This window comes from Melospiza georgiana, chromosome 3, assembly GCF_028018845.1.
Source record: "Melospiza georgiana isolate bMelGeo1 chromosome 3, bMelGeo1.pri, whole genome shotgun sequence".
NCBI lineage: Eukaryota > Metazoa > Chordata > Aves > Passeriformes > Passerellidae > Melospiza > Melospiza georgiana.
Genome location: NC_080432.1, coordinates 45,583,622 through 45,600,626, shown reverse-complemented (window position 1 = coordinate 45,600,626; position 17,005 = coordinate 45,583,622). Strand labels below are relative to the sequence as shown.

At 37.0% G+C, this 17,005-nt stretch overlaps 1 protein-coding gene across 2 annotated transcripts in view; it reads left to right on the top strand.

Moving 5' to 3' along the window:
* AKT3 (AKT serine/threonine kinase 3) overlaps nt 1-17,005 on the top strand; it is a 150,667-nt gene that overhangs the window by 8,300 nt on the left and 125,362 nt on the right. For both annotated transcript variants that reach the window (XM_058021474.1, XM_058021473.1), the window contains exon 2: nt 4,271-4,425. In XM_058021474.1, the coding sequence (XP_057877457.1) occupies nt 4,380-4,425 (46 nt within the window). In that variant the 5' untranslated portion in view covers nt 4,271-4,379. The remainder of the gene's footprint in view (nt 1-4,270; nt 4,426-17,005) is intronic.

Genomic DNA, 17,005 nt, shown 5'->3' with positions numbered 1-17,005 from the left:
TCTTACAAATCTCGATGCTAATCCACTTGCACATAGTGGTTGTTAAGTGTAGACCTGAAACACAGCTTTTAGTTCTTCTGCTTGGAAGGGATTTCTTTCCTTCCCACTATTCACCAGGTCTCTGTAGGTAGCTGACTGCTGTGATGGGCATGAGAGCCTCCTTTAATTTAAAAACAGGAGCTGGGGAAAAGCTGGCTTTCTACTGAATGGTCCATTGCTCATTTTAATTGTTGATTTCATAGTTCCCATGTGGTAGTATCATGAAGTAAGATGGTTCTTCTCTGTACTGGTGATATTATTAAAGTTCAAGATGAAAGCTGAAAAGGTGTTGGCTAGTTTTTACCATGGCTCAGGGAAACTATGAACCTTGGCATAGGGATCTAGAACTCTATTGGTTGTAGTAGTGTCTGGTTAATCTTTGGTCAGAAAGTTGCCTTTGAAACCTTTACAGCTAGGAGGAGCTTAAAAGTATAATACTAGATAATTGTTTTATCTCACGCTACGAAAGTGGCTTAATGACTTCCTGAAGAAAAAAGGAAAAGTTGCGCATTTTAATGAGATAAAAAACCCCCAGCAGATGTTTGCATAGAGTCATAGAATCATTTAGGCTGGAAAAGATCTTTCCAATTGCTAAGCTTAAACTGCCAAGTCTACCACTAAACTGTGCCCCTAAATTCTTCACATCACGGATTGTAATGGAGTAAATTTTTACACCTGCATCATAAAGTATGCTGACAGTGGGTTCTTGTATGTATTGTGCATACACACGGCTATCTGATCCTGTCTGCAGAATACACACAGTATATTGTTGGGAAAATATCTTCCAAGTTTGATAAGATAAAAAAAATTGGGGGGAAAAAAGTAAATCTGATGTGTTCTCTAGTTGCTGGAAAATGTATAAGAACAAGTCAAGTTCTTCCCTGTAGGAAACAGCTGTGATGCAAAGCATTGTCAAATTCAGTTCTAACTTATTTTTCTCCTATTTCTGTGGGTTCATCCTACATAGCAGTAAGGTAAACTGTAAAAATTACTGCATCCTGGCTGCTGAAACTTCAGGTGCATTGGGAGAGCAGAGTTGATTGCTAACAAGTATTTAAATTCTATGCCAGATGTGCAGAATAAACATTTCTGTAGCTTTTCTTGATGTAGTTGAACTTTGGATGAAATGCTGTTTTCATGTGAGAATTTTTGTTCTATGTGTTTCAGGACAACAACTCCTTTACCTCTATACACAATTCTTTGTTACATCTTTAGGAAAGGCTTTTATGAGACTATTTTTCACTATAAGGGCAGTTTTGGTCATGATAAGAAGTAGTTCTCAAAATTCTGCTCTTCTGGAGCATTGTTGAATGACTTCTAGGGTAAAGGAGTACAGCTTTTAGAAAGGCTCAAAGGCATTTAATAAGGGATAATATTACAGATGCTTACAAATGGCTTCTTGAAAGTGTAGTGTGCACACATAACCTTTATTTTCATTAGCTTTTTAATGCTTTGATTTATCTCCTTCAGCGTTCTGTGTAATTCAGCTTGACTTTTAATTACCCAGTAATGGAGCAATCAATACGACCATGGAACTGTTGGTAATTTTAAGGTTGTTTCTGGTAATACTGTGAAGCCAAACTGGGGATAGTGCAGTTAATTTTATCACCATATTTATGGGATTTTTGTATTTTGGGGATTTTGTTCGGAATTTAGTAAAGCAGTACATGTGATGGGTGGGATGCAAGCCTACAGACACATTGGGTTTGTTTCAGGCACTGTCTGACATGAAAGTCAGTCATACACAATCAAAATCTGATCTAACACTAACTTATTTGTAATCAATGGGTAAATAGGGAGCTTCAGGCATGAATTCATTCATAAATCATGGACTGATTGATCAGTCTGTGGGCAGTCAAGATTATTGCTACTTAGTACAGAAGTTAATTTCTTATAGCTTTGTCTTTACCAATAAGAATAAATCATTGCAATGTTTAGAAGTGCCCACCAAAATTGGAAAGTTCAATAAATTTGCCAAAAGGGTAAAATACATTGCAGAATATGCCATCCCAAGGTAAATACTGAGTGTTACATTGCTTCTTGTGTCTTTATAGCTGGGAAAAAAACCAAACAACTGTGATTACTTTCAAGGAATGCAATGAAAGTTTTGTAGAAAACTGAACTTAAGTTGGGTATTTGGAAATTGACGTGCTTACACTTTCTTCCCAGAACAGCTGCTCTTAGGTCACAGTTGTTTGACACCCACCTCTGGGCTTTGTAAAGATTTATGTGTTTGTAATAAGAGCTGATGCTGCGCTGCAGTGATCCAGAACGGCGGAACAGCAGCCTGCTTTCAGGCACGTGTCTTAATCTGTCAGATCTCTTTTCATGCACAGCTGATAGACTTGCTTATCTCGTTTAAAGCATGCAATAAAAGTTCTGAAAATGTCTGACCCAGAAATTAGCTCTCACGTTAGTAAGGTGCAGGATGTGGAAATGCCTGCTTTGGTTATTTCTGCTGTACTGGCTTGTGTATAATATGAAACCTGAGCAGCTAAAGTTAGATCCATTAACATCACTAAAGCACTCTCATGTCCTTCCAAAATGTACATAACATTTTCTTTTAGCTCTTATGAAAGCTTAAACAGGGTGTGTTTCTCTAGACCCAGGTGTGTGGTATCCTGCTGCACACGACAGGGTGTGATGCCAATGCCAAAGGCTGTGTGTCACCTGCCGGTCTCACTGCTGTGTCTCCAGTGCCATGGGGATGTCTCAGAGGCACAATAGTCCATATCACTTCTACTTTACAGTTTTAAAGACTTTAACATTGTGATTTTTACTTTTATGCAGAACAAAATACTATTTAAAAAAAAATAGTTTAGTGGAAGCAAGACTTAAATGAACACACTAGTGTGTTTCTGTAAAATCGGGTTGTGCTGTATTTTTGTTGCATACACCTGAAAAAGTATTCATGCCAAGTTTTATTTTGCATGTTACACTATTCTTTCAGAAGTAGCCTTCCATCTAGTTGCTGTGTTATGCAAATACACGTATTTCAAATGATAAATAAGAAATAATCTCCATGTCTATAATGGCTCTGGTTTTGGTTTGTACTTGATTGTAATAAAAAAACCTGATTTCCCAGTGCTTTCTTCATTCATTTGTTGCACAGATTGCTTCTAGCCCAGTCAGATTTGTTTCCTTCCTGTTTACATTTGTTGGTCAGTCTACTAAATGGATATATATGGGCTGCCTTTGACAGCACTAACCTTGTGTGGGGGTTCCTGTTCTGTGCCACCACTGTGTACATGAGTGCTCCTGTGCAGAGCTGTGCAAGGGTGTTCCTCCACCATCAGAGAAATCTCATTTCTTGGCTTCCCACACTTTTCTGGATGAGCATTATTTGAATGGTTCTATTTATTTTGAAGGCTGGAGGGGAAAGGCAATTTGCTGGCAAAAGGAAACATCTCCTGGCCTCTGGCTTCTCTTTTTACTTAAGTGTAGTCCTGTTTATCTCCTCTTCACAGCTTTTAGGTACTTTGGTTGTGAGGTGGTCAAAAGAGACGGTTGTGGCTTCTGAGAGTGGTATGTCCTGTTCCAGGACTAACTTCCCTTCTCTGCCCTGCAGGCTGAGGTTTGTGGGGAAAAGAGCACTCTTGTCACTGCCTGGCTTAAAGCTTTGAAAGAATGTGCGCTCCTTTTTATAAACTGAACATTTGGTTAATTTATTTAAGAAGTTGTCTCTCTGTTTGTGTACTTGGAGATGATGCTGTTTTTGAAAACCTCTTGTATCTTCAGGGTTTGTATTGGCTATAATAAAACTATAGTGGAAGTGGCAAGGATATAACCTTAATTCCATTTTCTTCACACTCTTAATGTGATTGTAGATAGCCATAATAGAGGAAGCACTTGTCCATTGCATGGGTTCTGAAAGCTGTGGGAACAGGGAAAGCTCCTGTGTGTTCAGAGTTGGGTTTTTGAAGCAGGACCGGCAGCCTTTCATTTAACAGCATCCTGTGCATTAGTACAAGAGAATTCTGCTGTGTGCCTTTTATAAAAGTGCCATATGACTTAAATTTTAACACATTCTGCTGCTTTTTAGTATTGTAGTGTTCATGGAAAATGTGCTGTAAGACTAGAAACATGATTGCGTTATACAGTTAATTAAAAATAAAGGCAGATTTTTAATATGAGCTCAGTCAGTGAAATACATCAACAAAGACTTTTTTGTTGGCTGTCAAGTGAGAAAAACAGAAAAGACTCAAATTCTTTCTCTAATATTTCCTTCCAGTCTGACTCATCAGTAGAAATTGTGAAGAGCTGCAGAAGAGAAGCCAAGCAGACAAGCTGATAACTCAAAGAAATACTCTTTTGAGTTTGGGGTTCAGAGTGGAGTCATCATGAGCGATGTTACCATTGTGAAGGAAGGCTGGGTACAGAAGAGGGGTAAGTTCTGCCTTTGCATGGAAAGTGCTTTCTGATGTCTCCTATACCGTGTGCAATGGTGTTACATGGTTACACAAATGAATGTTCTTGATTTATCTTCTGGTCTGGAGCAGGCTAATCTGACATTTGGTCAGATTCAGGCCTTGTTGGTATTAATGTGTCACCCTCAGCAGTGCCTCTGTTTGTGGGGGTGGCTGGCAGTGCAGAGGAAGTTGGACTCAGTCGTTCCCTCTTCACCTTGGACCTTGTTGCTGCAGCTGCTGTTACCTGTGCATCAGAATAAGCTGCCTGTTGTGGCAGCTGGAAGAGGCAGTAATAGAGGTGTGCACTCTGAGGTTGTCTGGAAGCTGCTGCAGATGTGATACTTTGTGGGAAATTTCCTAGATGCCAAAATCATTCAGTGTGGCTCAGCTTGTATTACAGATGCAAGTAGTCCCAGTAAAATCAACATAATACTTGCTTAAAGCTCAGCATACACCTCATTACTCAGCAGACCTGGAAGCCATATGATTAAAAAATATGTTCTTAACTATAAGCCAGTATAAAGTATGATTTTCTGTTATATTTCAATTTCTGTGAATTCTTGAGATGTCTCTTTAAGTTGTTTCACCATGTGATTTGCAGATTTGGGGAGGTTGCTTTATGTTCAGCTTTGAATGTGAAACCTCTAGAAATATCTGGCATTCATATCATATCATGTGATGAACTTTGGATGAAATCTTCCATGCTTCATGCTGCTCTGCTTTAGGTTGTGGTTGCACACATGATTATTTTCAAAAAAAATAACTTCTCTCACAGAGAGGGGGTAATCTGGATTTTAGGGTGGTTTATGCCATGAGTTTCTGTGATCCTAGCCCAGAAAGATTAGACTGAAATAGTGGGAACAAACTTACCCTTTAATTTACAAAGAAATGCTTTGCTTCAATAGCAGTGTGTGAAGACAAAGATCATTATTAACTTTATTATTGTAGATTGACATTAAATGTCAGGGAAGGCAAGATAATGAGGGAAAAAGTTTATTATTCTTCTATTATTCCTGCATAAATTGTATTTCAGGAAGCATTATGGGTATTGTAAATGAAAATGAGCTAAACCATGTTAAGCTTAAGGCGTACTTCCTATTTTGGAGTATATACCTGTATTTATAACAAATAATATTTTACATGACAGGAACTATTTAAATTTTGAAATTATTTTTCCTTTCCACCTTGTTGTTAGTTACTCAATTTGGAGATCTGATTTCCTTTTTTGATTATTTTATATAAATTTCTTTCAAATGTATTTGAATGTTTAGGATGCTCCAAATAATTTTATTTTACATGACATCAGTTCCTTCAGGTAATATTTCTCATTCTTATTACAACTGCTATCAACTCTGTGAGCACTGGATATGCATATATTAATTACTGGGATCCAGAAATGGACATTGAAATTCAGTGTCTTACTTAATATTTGAAATTCTGAAATGTTAAATAAAGGTTTTTTTTCTTACCTTGTTTTACTATCAATTAATTGATAAAAAGCCCACCAAGTTGGCATTTTGAGGTCACTTTTGTTAATAATTGTTTTCTTTTCCAATTAAAGACATTTCATGGCATGCATTTGTCCTTATCATGAATAACTTTGAATTTATGGTTGTTGTTTTTTTTTTTTCATGGTATACATAACTGTGTAGGTTTTAGTGGAAATTTTTTTAATTGCATCTAATACCATCCTTAATTTTCTTTGTCTGACTTGTTCTGGTGGTTGGTGGGTTAAAGTGTTTCTTTTGTTTGCTTCTGAAAACAAAAGGAAAGGCACGGCCGTGTTTCACAATGCTAAGAATTTGTAAGCAATTTATTCAATGGTCATACATTTCATATGGAATGACAACTTTTACCCTGACCTTGCTCTAGAGCAAGAAAATCAAAGTTGCTAAGTGCATTTGTTAAATTTTGCCAAGAAAAAGTATCCAACTTTAATCTATATTCTGAGAATATGCTTGGTAAACACTTATTTTGGCAGCTGAATTTTCTCTGTCTGTGTAAAGAAGCATCGTGGGATTGGGTAGAGCTGTCTTGCTTCCACAAGTGATCATTCTGTTACAGTTTGGAAGTGAATTCTTTGATCATCAACCATTGATAGGCATTGGCTCAGTTCACAGGCAGGTTTTGGTAGGTCCAAGCCATGTTCTACTGGAGAAGGGCGAGTGTGGGGTCTCTTCTCCAGGCAGACACTGAGTGAATTCCAGCCCCAGTTACTGGTCCTTTGGACAGCCCCGAGCCAAGTGTATGCTGCAGCACAAATTTCTGAGCCCCCAGACTGAATGTATCTAGAAATAAACGTTGTAAACCCTTTCTGCTGGGAACTTAGGGGCTTGGGCTGCATCACTTGACTGATCTGTTTCTGTTATGCTGAATTATTTGGTCATGTGATTATGGCCCTGGACCTCTTAAAATTGCCCCTTTCAGCACTCAGTGTGGTTTGTGGTACAAGGAAAGGGAAAAAAATCCAACTTCTCTTTGTGATTCACAGCCCAGTCAGGAGTATGATGACTTGAAGGTACTGGGATGAAAAATGGTTTTGAGGAGCTGTCTAATGAGATGGGCCATTACAAAGGCAAGTTAGGTGAACTCAATGTAGAAATGAGAGGGGAGGACTAAAAATAGAGCTGGGGATCACTCTCTGAATTGAGACTCTGCTAGAGAGAGGCTAGGGAAGACAGGGTATGTTAGGGCATCATGAATGGCTGTGAAATGCAGTGAAAAGATGTTTGCTTTATTGTTGTTATTCTTAGTGCTGTATCCGTGTCAGTAATAGAGGGCTGAGGGCTGTTGAGCACTAAAGCCATGTAGCCTCACATCTGACTCTTCAAAGACCTATTTTTCTGTGTCTGCTTAAATGAGGCACCCATTAAAGTATTAATGTTTTACTTAATGTCAAGAAATGGCAGAATTTGTTTTTGAGACTGATCATACTTGGGCTTTGAGTAGTCTTTAGGAGGAGCGGTTTCAGTGTGTTGAGACCAGATGATACTGTGGAAGAGTAAGCTGTTGTATGTGAAAGGTAAAACAAGCAGAGATGACAGGCTGCAGGTGAGAACTTTGGGCAATAGAAGACACAAGACCCAGGGAGAAGCAGGTCTGAGAAGCTTGAGGAACCTTGGGTTCCAGGGGAAAGGAGACCCTGAAGCACAGAGACTGGGTGTGCCTGAACAAGTAAAGCAGTCCAGCAAGAGCAGATTTGGAGAATGAAGTCATTGCTGATGGGGACTCAATACCTATCTACACTTAGCGCATTTGTGAGGTGAAGTGGGTGTTAATTTGCCCTGGCTTCTGTCTGTTTCTGTGCCCCTTTGGCAGTGGTAGTGCTCCTGGAGTACAGTGTGTGGCTTTCAGTTTCATCTGAAAGGAGCCAGGTTTGTGCACTGTGGGACTGCTTCAAGCAGCAGAGGAAAGTGCATAACTAGGGTGGTGGGAGGATTTGCTGCAAAAGCACTTTCCTTATCTGAACTGAAGGACTGATTCAGATCCCTGTGAGACACCAGAACCTGAACAAGTGGAGAGCCAGCAGAGCAGTCTCCTTAGAGAGGAGTCTCTGCTCAGGCGAGAGAGGAGTGGCAGTGTGTTTGGTGGGAATGGCTTTATGGTGGGAACTCCCTGTCTTAGATCCAGGGACAAGGACCAAGCAGCTCCTGGCCTGTGTCCACATGTGGCCGCAAAAATATTTTTGCAGTTCACTGGCTCAGTGAGGATAATTTTTATTTCTTTCAGTGTTCTCCAGTTATACCTGTAGCCAGATAAGGAGAGAGATGCATTGTCTTCCTTTATGAATTTACTTTTTAGATAACACTGACATTTTTCCTTGTAATGCATACAGATGAAAGGGAAGCAGTTTTGACTAAAAACCTTAAATAGAGTGACCTGAATCTTGTTGCTGATACACAGAAATTAAATATTTGACATTATTGCAGTTTGTGTATGCACTCTGCAATAATTGCTGAAATGACTTTGACATTTTGGATTTGCAGAGGACAATGTTTTGCAGAGTATCTTTAAATTTATGTAAAAGTTAGTATCTTTAATTTTACTTAGCATGGTTTTATTGTATTTACTAAATTAAATTTAATGATTTGCAGAGAGGGATATATTTTTAATTTATCAGTTTGGATACAGATTTTTTTTTACATTATGAACATGCCTAGTGTGATTAGGGCTATATCATTGCAAAAGTGAGTTTTATGCATATAATTAATGTGGTATTTTTTCTTTAAAGCCAGAGTTTTCTGAGTTGTAGACTTGACCTTGTCTGTGGTCTATAATAGTCACAACAATTAGATTTAAGAATCTTTCATAACTATGCTTAATTGCAACCTAATTTCTTTATATATAACCTGTGCACAGAATTTCAATTAATTTAAACATATGAATAGAGTTAAGAGTCTCTGTTACCATGTTATTGAAAGATCATTAGGGACAAAGAAAGAATTGACACAGATGCTAACTTTTTAAAGGACCCAGTTTTATATTTAACATGTTAGCTAACTTTGTCTTTAATGGAAAGAGCAAGGCTTTGGTTTTGGTGAGGATGTACCTAGTGTGTAAGGCACAGCACATGGCTAAATCATTGTTTAAAGTCAAAGCAAGGTGTTGCCAGTTCAAGTTATTGCTTGTGTTGCCACACTTTGATGCCTGACCTCTGTTTGGGCTTTGTGCTGGTGTGGTGCATTGGGTAAAGCAGCTTCCCATGGCAATCTCCATGTGACTCACATGGTACATGGACCAGCGTTCCAGTTTTGTAGAGAGGGAACCAGAGTCCAAAATTGTTGTGGCTTAGCTGTAATAACTTAAGAAGTTTGATGTAATGAGATGGTGGTAAAAAACCAGATGTCATGAAGCTTTTCTGTAATGAGATTGTCCAGTAAATAGTGTATCATTGAAATACTGTAATATTAAAGATTTTTCACTCAATGTTATTAATTTTTTTTCTTTTTAAAAGTACCTTTAATAACTTCTTAGTATCTGAAATTGAAGTAGTGTTAGCATTTCTAAACTCATGAAGTAGTGTTAGCATTTCTGAACTCATACAGTTCATAGAATGTGTTTGATTTACTGTGATGAGATTGACTCAGCTCTGCTTTGTTTTCATTTTTGAGATTCAGGACATTATGCAGGTATCATGGGATTTTGAGAAATAACTGTGTGGAAAATATTTACTATTGTTATATCTTCTATCAAGAAGAATAAATAGCGTAGTGGAATAAATCTATTGTTCCAAATAGTAATAGAATTGTTGTTTAAAGTACAAATTATTTATAGTCTTAGGGCAACATGTCTTCTCCCTCCTCCCCCTGGCTGAAATCCAGAAAAAGAACTGTATTATTTCATGTAGTGGACATTGGGTTTTACAGTTGAACCAAGACCAAACAGATGTTAATTTTGGAAATACACTCTGGAGATTGAGTTCATGTGGTATGTTTGTGGCTTTTTTTGCCTCTGTTTGTTTTGTTGGGGTGTTTTTTTGGTTTTTTTGTATGTTTTTTTAATGGGGGCATAAATGCCTTGATTGGAAAATTAATTTCAGAAGTTATGGTATTAATTGAGTGTTATTCACAACCTGTCAGAAATCTTGTTTGCAGATTGTCTGAATTATTTGAGCAATTTAGCACACCTCTAACAAAGATGAATTTAAATAGACTAAGTTGAACATCTGCTACACAAAGTAGAAGAAATGGAAATAATTTTTTCTAATTGTCTTAGCAAATAGTAGTTTAAGGTAAAGTCTTGATTGATAACTTGAAACTAAATAAGCCTTTCATATTGTAGTTTTTCTACTCTAATTCTATCTAATTAATGCAAAATGTGAAGTTCCAACAAAATATATGAATTTAAAAGAGGCAATTGCATGTGGACCAAAGGGAGGAAAAATAGCAGTGTGACATTTCTTATATCCTATTCTTATATGGTAGCTAGAATTTTGTTTATTTAATTCCCAGATAGTTAAGAGATTGCTGTATCTTGCACTCAGTGTAGAAATTGATTTAGGTAAATCTGTGAAGTTGCTTACAGTCAGCATTCTTTGGAGTTTTTTCTTTGTTTGTATGTTTTTGTTGTTATTGTTGGGTTTTTGTTGCTTTTAGGTTTTGTTTGTTTGGGTATTTTTTGGTGTTTTTTTTTTTTTTTTCCCCCACATACGCTATGAGCAGAGATCTATGTATTTAGGTACTGTTTTCCTGCAATTACCCTGCTGGGAGAGGAGACTCTGAGCCCTTTCTCTGTCCCACTCACTTTGTAGTTGACTACCCAGATCTTCCTTTGGAATAGTTATGACCTTTTTATCCATACTTTTCCTTGAAGAGGATCAGAACCATATGAAAATCTTAAATGTGTTGTAACTAGGATGAGGTGCTCTCTTTGCTAAAGAACTTTATTCCAGATACTTTTTACGTAATGCATAGCTGAGTGTAATTATTGCAACTCTCCACCTTGCATTATTACCAGTTTCTGTTCTTAAGGGCAGCTTGCAATAGAAATTGAAGCATGAAATGCAAAGTATTTTAAACAGTCTCAGGATTATCCTTGTTGCAATGTCGTTGTTGAATGCCAGTTTAGATAAATGTGCGTGGTTGATTAATTTTTAAATTTTTTAGAATTGTTTTTATTTCATTGTAACTATATTAGAGACTGTTACCAGTTTTTAAATGGCTGTACTGATGAGAATCAGAGTTTTGATTCTCATCAGTAAAAATGGAGCTTTCATATATGGAGCTGTATTGTAGATGACAGTGTCTAAAATTCTGTTTGTTTGTGTTCCATGCAGTTGCTTGTAAGGCATGTTTCTGGTGCTTATCACTTTGGACATAAAGCTTTTGCATATCCTGAGCTTTGTGGTAGAAAAGTGCTTTTGCTATTTCTGACAGCAACAGGTTGCTTGTTCCACAGGAAGATACCTGGGCAGTGAGTGTTTTGGAATATTCTTGACCCAGTGGCCTTTCATGTTCTTGTTTGTCTGTTCCATTTCCTGTGTAATGGATACTGCCTGGTTGCTCACGTTCTGAAGGTTTTCTCCATTCATGCTGCTTTCTCTTACTCACACTACGTAGTTACCCATGAAGCAAGGTTAAACATTTTCTCTTGCAGGGATTAGGGAAGCAAGATGTTAACAATTCATTGCCTTTTTCCTGCTCGCAACCCTTTTGGCCTGGCAGTACTGCTCAGCCAGCAAAGATCCAAGGGATGCTGTTGGGGAAGAATTTGAGAAACCATTTGGCAAATACATGTTTTCTGTTTATTAAAACTTGTACTTTTTACTTGAAGCTTAAATAGTCATGCTGTACCTTTGGCGTGCTGTACATTGGTAACATTGGTTATACTTGAAATTCCTTTGTGTTTGTGTTACTTTGACATTGTTTTTGTAAGGATAATATGCTTGCAATACCAGAATTTCTGATACCTGGTAAAAATCATCCTCTCTCAATATACCTACATGCCAGTCCAGCAAATCACCTAAGTCTTTGTGGTTTATTTTATTTCAGAAGCAGTCTGTGTATCTGTTCTTCTCACCTCAGCTAGGTCAATCAGCTTATGCCTCTGTGGGAACCACTTCTTTAATGCTGCCCCTGCTGTAATCGTCAAAAACATTATTGAGGTCAGCAGCTGTGACTTGAAACTAGGTTCTGAAAAAGTTGTGGGACTGGACTAAGAACTCAGAGTTTTAGGGCATGAGACAAATGAGACTACAGATTGAGATATTGAAAATAAGCTTTTTTTCAATAAAGAAACTTCAGGGAGAAGACCAGGAAAATTTTATAACCACTCAGTGCTATCTTGGTTGTCTTTTGTTTTATAAGAGGAACTGTTGACCCTTCATGAGCATCTCTACAAAGTGTAGACAAAATGAGAGGCTTTTTTCCATTAAAACATGGAAAGATGCTGGAAGTGAGTGGGATCTGTTCAATCTCCTAGTTCTTGAGAGCAGTTTAATCTAAATTGCAGGCAAAACATTGTTGCTTACTTCCAACAGCACACAGTTTAACTTGCTCTGGGAGGGATTCCGCTTCCCAGGGTAGGATTCCATCAGCATAATAGAGGCAGATCTGTTGAGACATGCTTAGATTTTGGTTCAAGCTACATGTGAATGTTTCCAGAGCTTTGCTTTGGATGCACTGGCATGTCTGTCCTATGGACTTGGGAGCTCCTCGGCAGTGGGAATGGATGAGTGGTGGTCACAGTATAAGCCACAGCTTGTAGTAGCTGTTACTTGGGAGATTCCTTCAGATGTATACTCCTTATCTGTAGTGTTGGTGTACCTCCAGTCTCATTTTTTCCACTGCTCTTTAATACCATGTCTGACTACTACTACTTACTCTTACTTTATCTCTCAGGTAGTCTATGTTGTTATTGGTTCCTTCCCTTGCAGCTCAGGGCTTTGTTAGCTTACTTTATATAAACCTGAGTAAATTTCTTTGTAATCAGATCATTGCAACTGATGTCTTATTTACTGTAAATTCTTAGTTTATAGTTTGCTTTCTAACCAAGTGCTTTCTTAAAAGCTGATAGGAAGAGATGCCTGAACACTGATAAGAAAACGCATTTTGTTTTTCCAGATCTTCTAGATCTTAATAAGATCACTTACAAATTGATGGCTGTCTTGACTTCGGGAGTAGTCTTCCCAAAAATATTGAATTACAATATGGTATCATATTAACTGTGTAAAATTAGAAAGTTTCCAGTTTCATTAGTTGTTATCATTTTTGCATAGAAATTCTAAATTGTGTAATCCTCAGTTATTTACATTTGCATTTTTGAAATGCAAAAAAAAAAAAAAACCTACAATTTTATTTTAGAAATTAAAAATTTCAACTTATACATGAATATTTTAAATGAATTTTTGTTGTAAATATTGTATTTAAGATCCCTTTGGATGGTTTTCAATCTCAGGATCTTATACTTTTAATTTATACCACGTGCACAGGATAGTCTTTTATCAACATTGCCACAATAAGAAAGTTGCTGTAACCAGAGCAGTCTTCACAGAAAGCTGCTAATTAGGCTGAGGTACTGAGAACCACATCACCAGCAAGAGATTTGAGGGCTACTGGATACAAATGCTCTGTGATTTTGGTTGTGATAAATTTATGGACAACCTAGTTCATAGTGAAGTAAGACATGTAAGATGGTAAATTATATCAAAAACTGGGCCAGTAGTACCTTAAATTTGGCACTCCGTGTTGTGGAAACCTGAATTTGTCCAAGTCACAGTTTCCCTTAGATAAAACTGAAATAGTATTGTTACTTCACCTCAGAGACTTCCTGAATGTGAGTTTGTTTATCTTTGTGAAACTCTAAATGCCTTACATTACAATATTCAGGCTTTTAAAAATAAAATTTTATATAATTGAAATATAATTTTTGTATAGGAAGGAAAATCAATCTAATAGTTGAAATTAGTCTCAAAAGTCTGAATGAGGACAAGTGGATTTTTTTGTCTTGTTTATCCTGACACATTGCAGAAGAAGAGGTAAAATCTGTTAGGTCATACAAAGAGACAACTTGTTAAAGAAAATGAAAAAATCTTAAGGTTAGTTCTTTTGTTAGGCATCTTCCAGAGTGACTGGAGGAAACACTTGTAAAATGATCCTTGGGAGAGTGTAATCTGTGGGAACATGACAGCACCTCTGCCTATGTTGCACACTTTTGAGCTCATGAAATTGCAGATGGATTAGCAGTATAACTTTAACACTCATAAAATTTCCTTCAAAGCAGTGTGCTTCTATATAGCATCTTTTGCTTTACTTTTTGCTTTACTTTGTATTCACTCTGTTTTGAACTTTGTTGGCTTTTTTAATATCATGCCAGTTTATGCACGCTGACTAATACATTGGAAACTTTTCTGAACAACTTTATTCTTATCTTGAGAAACAGCAGCAGCTACTATATTTTAATTAGAAGCTTGCAAACTTGCCCCTGATGCTCTTCCATGTTTACTTGAAACTTAAGTGGAAGCTGTTGCTGAAATGGGGGAAGTGTCATGTCCTCCCCTAGCTTGGTTGTGTTGGCACTTGTGCTCATAATGGTGACATGGTGAATCATGCCAGGAAATTTATCTGGCTGAAAATGAATCTATTTTTATTGTCCTAGCTAACTTTCAGATGGATCATTTCCCTGACCTGACTCACCATGGAGCTGCACAAACAGCAGAGCTGGCAAACAGGGGAATGGGAGAGCAGCCATGTGGAGGGGCAGGAGAGCTCCCTGCTAGGGGCAGCCCCCACCTTTGCAGGAGTGAATTGGCTACAGAACTGCACCTAGAACTTATATTGTCACTGCCTCGGGGGTATGGCACAACTAGCTTGTATTTCAAAATGGTTTTCTTTGAAATTTGTGTTTAGAAAAGGACCATTGATTTATTCTGTGCTAGTCCTAAATGTGATGGAATTAAAAAATGCCACCAGGAGGGTTAGCTAATTCCTATTCCTGTGTGATTATAGATTTTAAACAAACAGAAACTTTTCACAGAAGAGTGGCTTGGCTAATGTCTGGAACATTATGTGGTTCCTTAATCTAAATAATAGAGTAGCTTTGTAATTCTCTTGTGTTTATAGCTTGAAAGGTATTTAAAAAGTGTATTTTAACCAAAAAACCTCTCAAAGTTTATGATAGACAGGTACTCTTCTGAGGTTAGTGAGTTGTTGGCTTCTAGGTATTATTGCAGATTAAAATGATACTTGATGGTTGTCTGAGTTCAGAATATTCATAATGTGTTGGTGGACAATCAGTGAAACTTCAGGTAATGTTAGTTTGTGAGTCTTGAGTTTTCTTGTAGATTTTCTGCTCTATTAGGTCAAATTCTTATAAAGTAGGTTTTGTCTGAATGTCATTCTTTGCAATGAATATCCTGTTTCTGGGTTTGCTTGGTTATGTAACAAAGTTTGGAGAAGGATCACGTTCTTTGATTTCAACTTACACATGAATATTTTAAATGAAATTTTGTTGTAAATATTATATATAACATCCCTTTGGATGATTTTCAATCTCAGGATCTTATGTTTTTAATTTATACCATGTGCACAGGATTTTATGTGGAACTGCTCTTGGCACCAAGAGGCTTATCTAGAGATGATGAACATTTCCCTTTCCAGCTATCCTTGCTCCAGAGGTGACAGGAACTTGCTGTTATTTGCAGCTCTGTGAACAACCATGCTGATATTAGATGAAATAGAAAACTTCCTTGGCAAATGAAACAAACTAAGTCAAAACCCCCAAATGACACCAAACCAGCTGGTTTTAGGGATTCTTTCAAATACCTTGTGTTTCCCTACATCCTCTCCAGGATGAAGATCCAAGAAGTTAGCTGCAGATATTATTTAGTCTACAAATGGACAGCTGGGGAAACAGTTATAGCATGTTATTTGTGGTGTGTAAGAGCTGTGTCATACTTAGTAATGTATTTGTCTGAGGTGTTTTTTGTGCCAGCTTCCTGCATATCCATATAGTCATTAATAGATAATCACACAGGTGTTGAGTGCATTGGAGGTGAGGTTTTAAAGGATCTGCTGTAGATAGGTAGCAATAATAATAATACCAATACCAATAATAATCTTAATACATTATTACTATTTTTTTTGCTATAGTTATCCCCCTCCTTCAACAATAAAAACTCTACCCACACAAATAAGGTCACATTCTAAAAAAATTCTAACATTAATAGGTTTTTTTTGGGTTTTTTTTGAGGAACACGCTTCAATAATTTAACTTACTCTTGCATAAGAATATAAAATCCAAATCAGTATTGGTTTCTTGTAATGAATTTTCCTGTAAAAAGGGTAGTAAGTTGGCACTCCAGAGCAGAATAACATCAATAGGGACAAAAAGACTCTTTATGGGGAGGCAACATGAGTGCAGAAGCATCATTGTGTAGTCATCCAGAGTGTGTCTGACCTTTCCTCACAAAAGGAAAGTATCTCTATGAATTTTGGTGGATAGAAAACTACAGGTTGTTGTATTCAGTGAAATAATTGTCACTGGTAAATTACCTCACAGTAAGCATTTGTATTTTTGTAGTAAATACAATTATGCATGATAGCTTCAGCATATTAATAGCCTTTCCTTTCTTGCAATCCACTATATTCCTTAAAAGCCATCTGTGGTTCGTGAGCTGTTGATGTCAATATATTTGTAGCTTTCGCATAGGGGAAAGTTTTGTATTGATTACATGCATGGTTTATAAAAGGGGTAGCTCTTGTCTTTTGGCAATTAACTTATTTAAAAAATGCTCCAAATAACTTGCCATCTTAAAAGTTCCTTAAAAATCTGCTTGTATTTCTTCACTTAGAGTGTGACATTTTATTTTTTAACACACAAAGCAAGAAATTAATCTATTTTAATATTTTCTCAGAATAAATAATTATTAGGAATTACTCTTTACTGAGAAATTTCACGCATCATGATTTAGCCAATGTCTGAGGAATGCAGTGTTGCTGTTTAGAGCACACCCAATAGGAAGAGAATGGTGTTTGAAAACGTGCCATCTGAAACACAAAAGGTTTTAGTGTGCATAAAGCTTTGCAGAGATTTAGAATCAGGAAAATAGAGCTCAATAA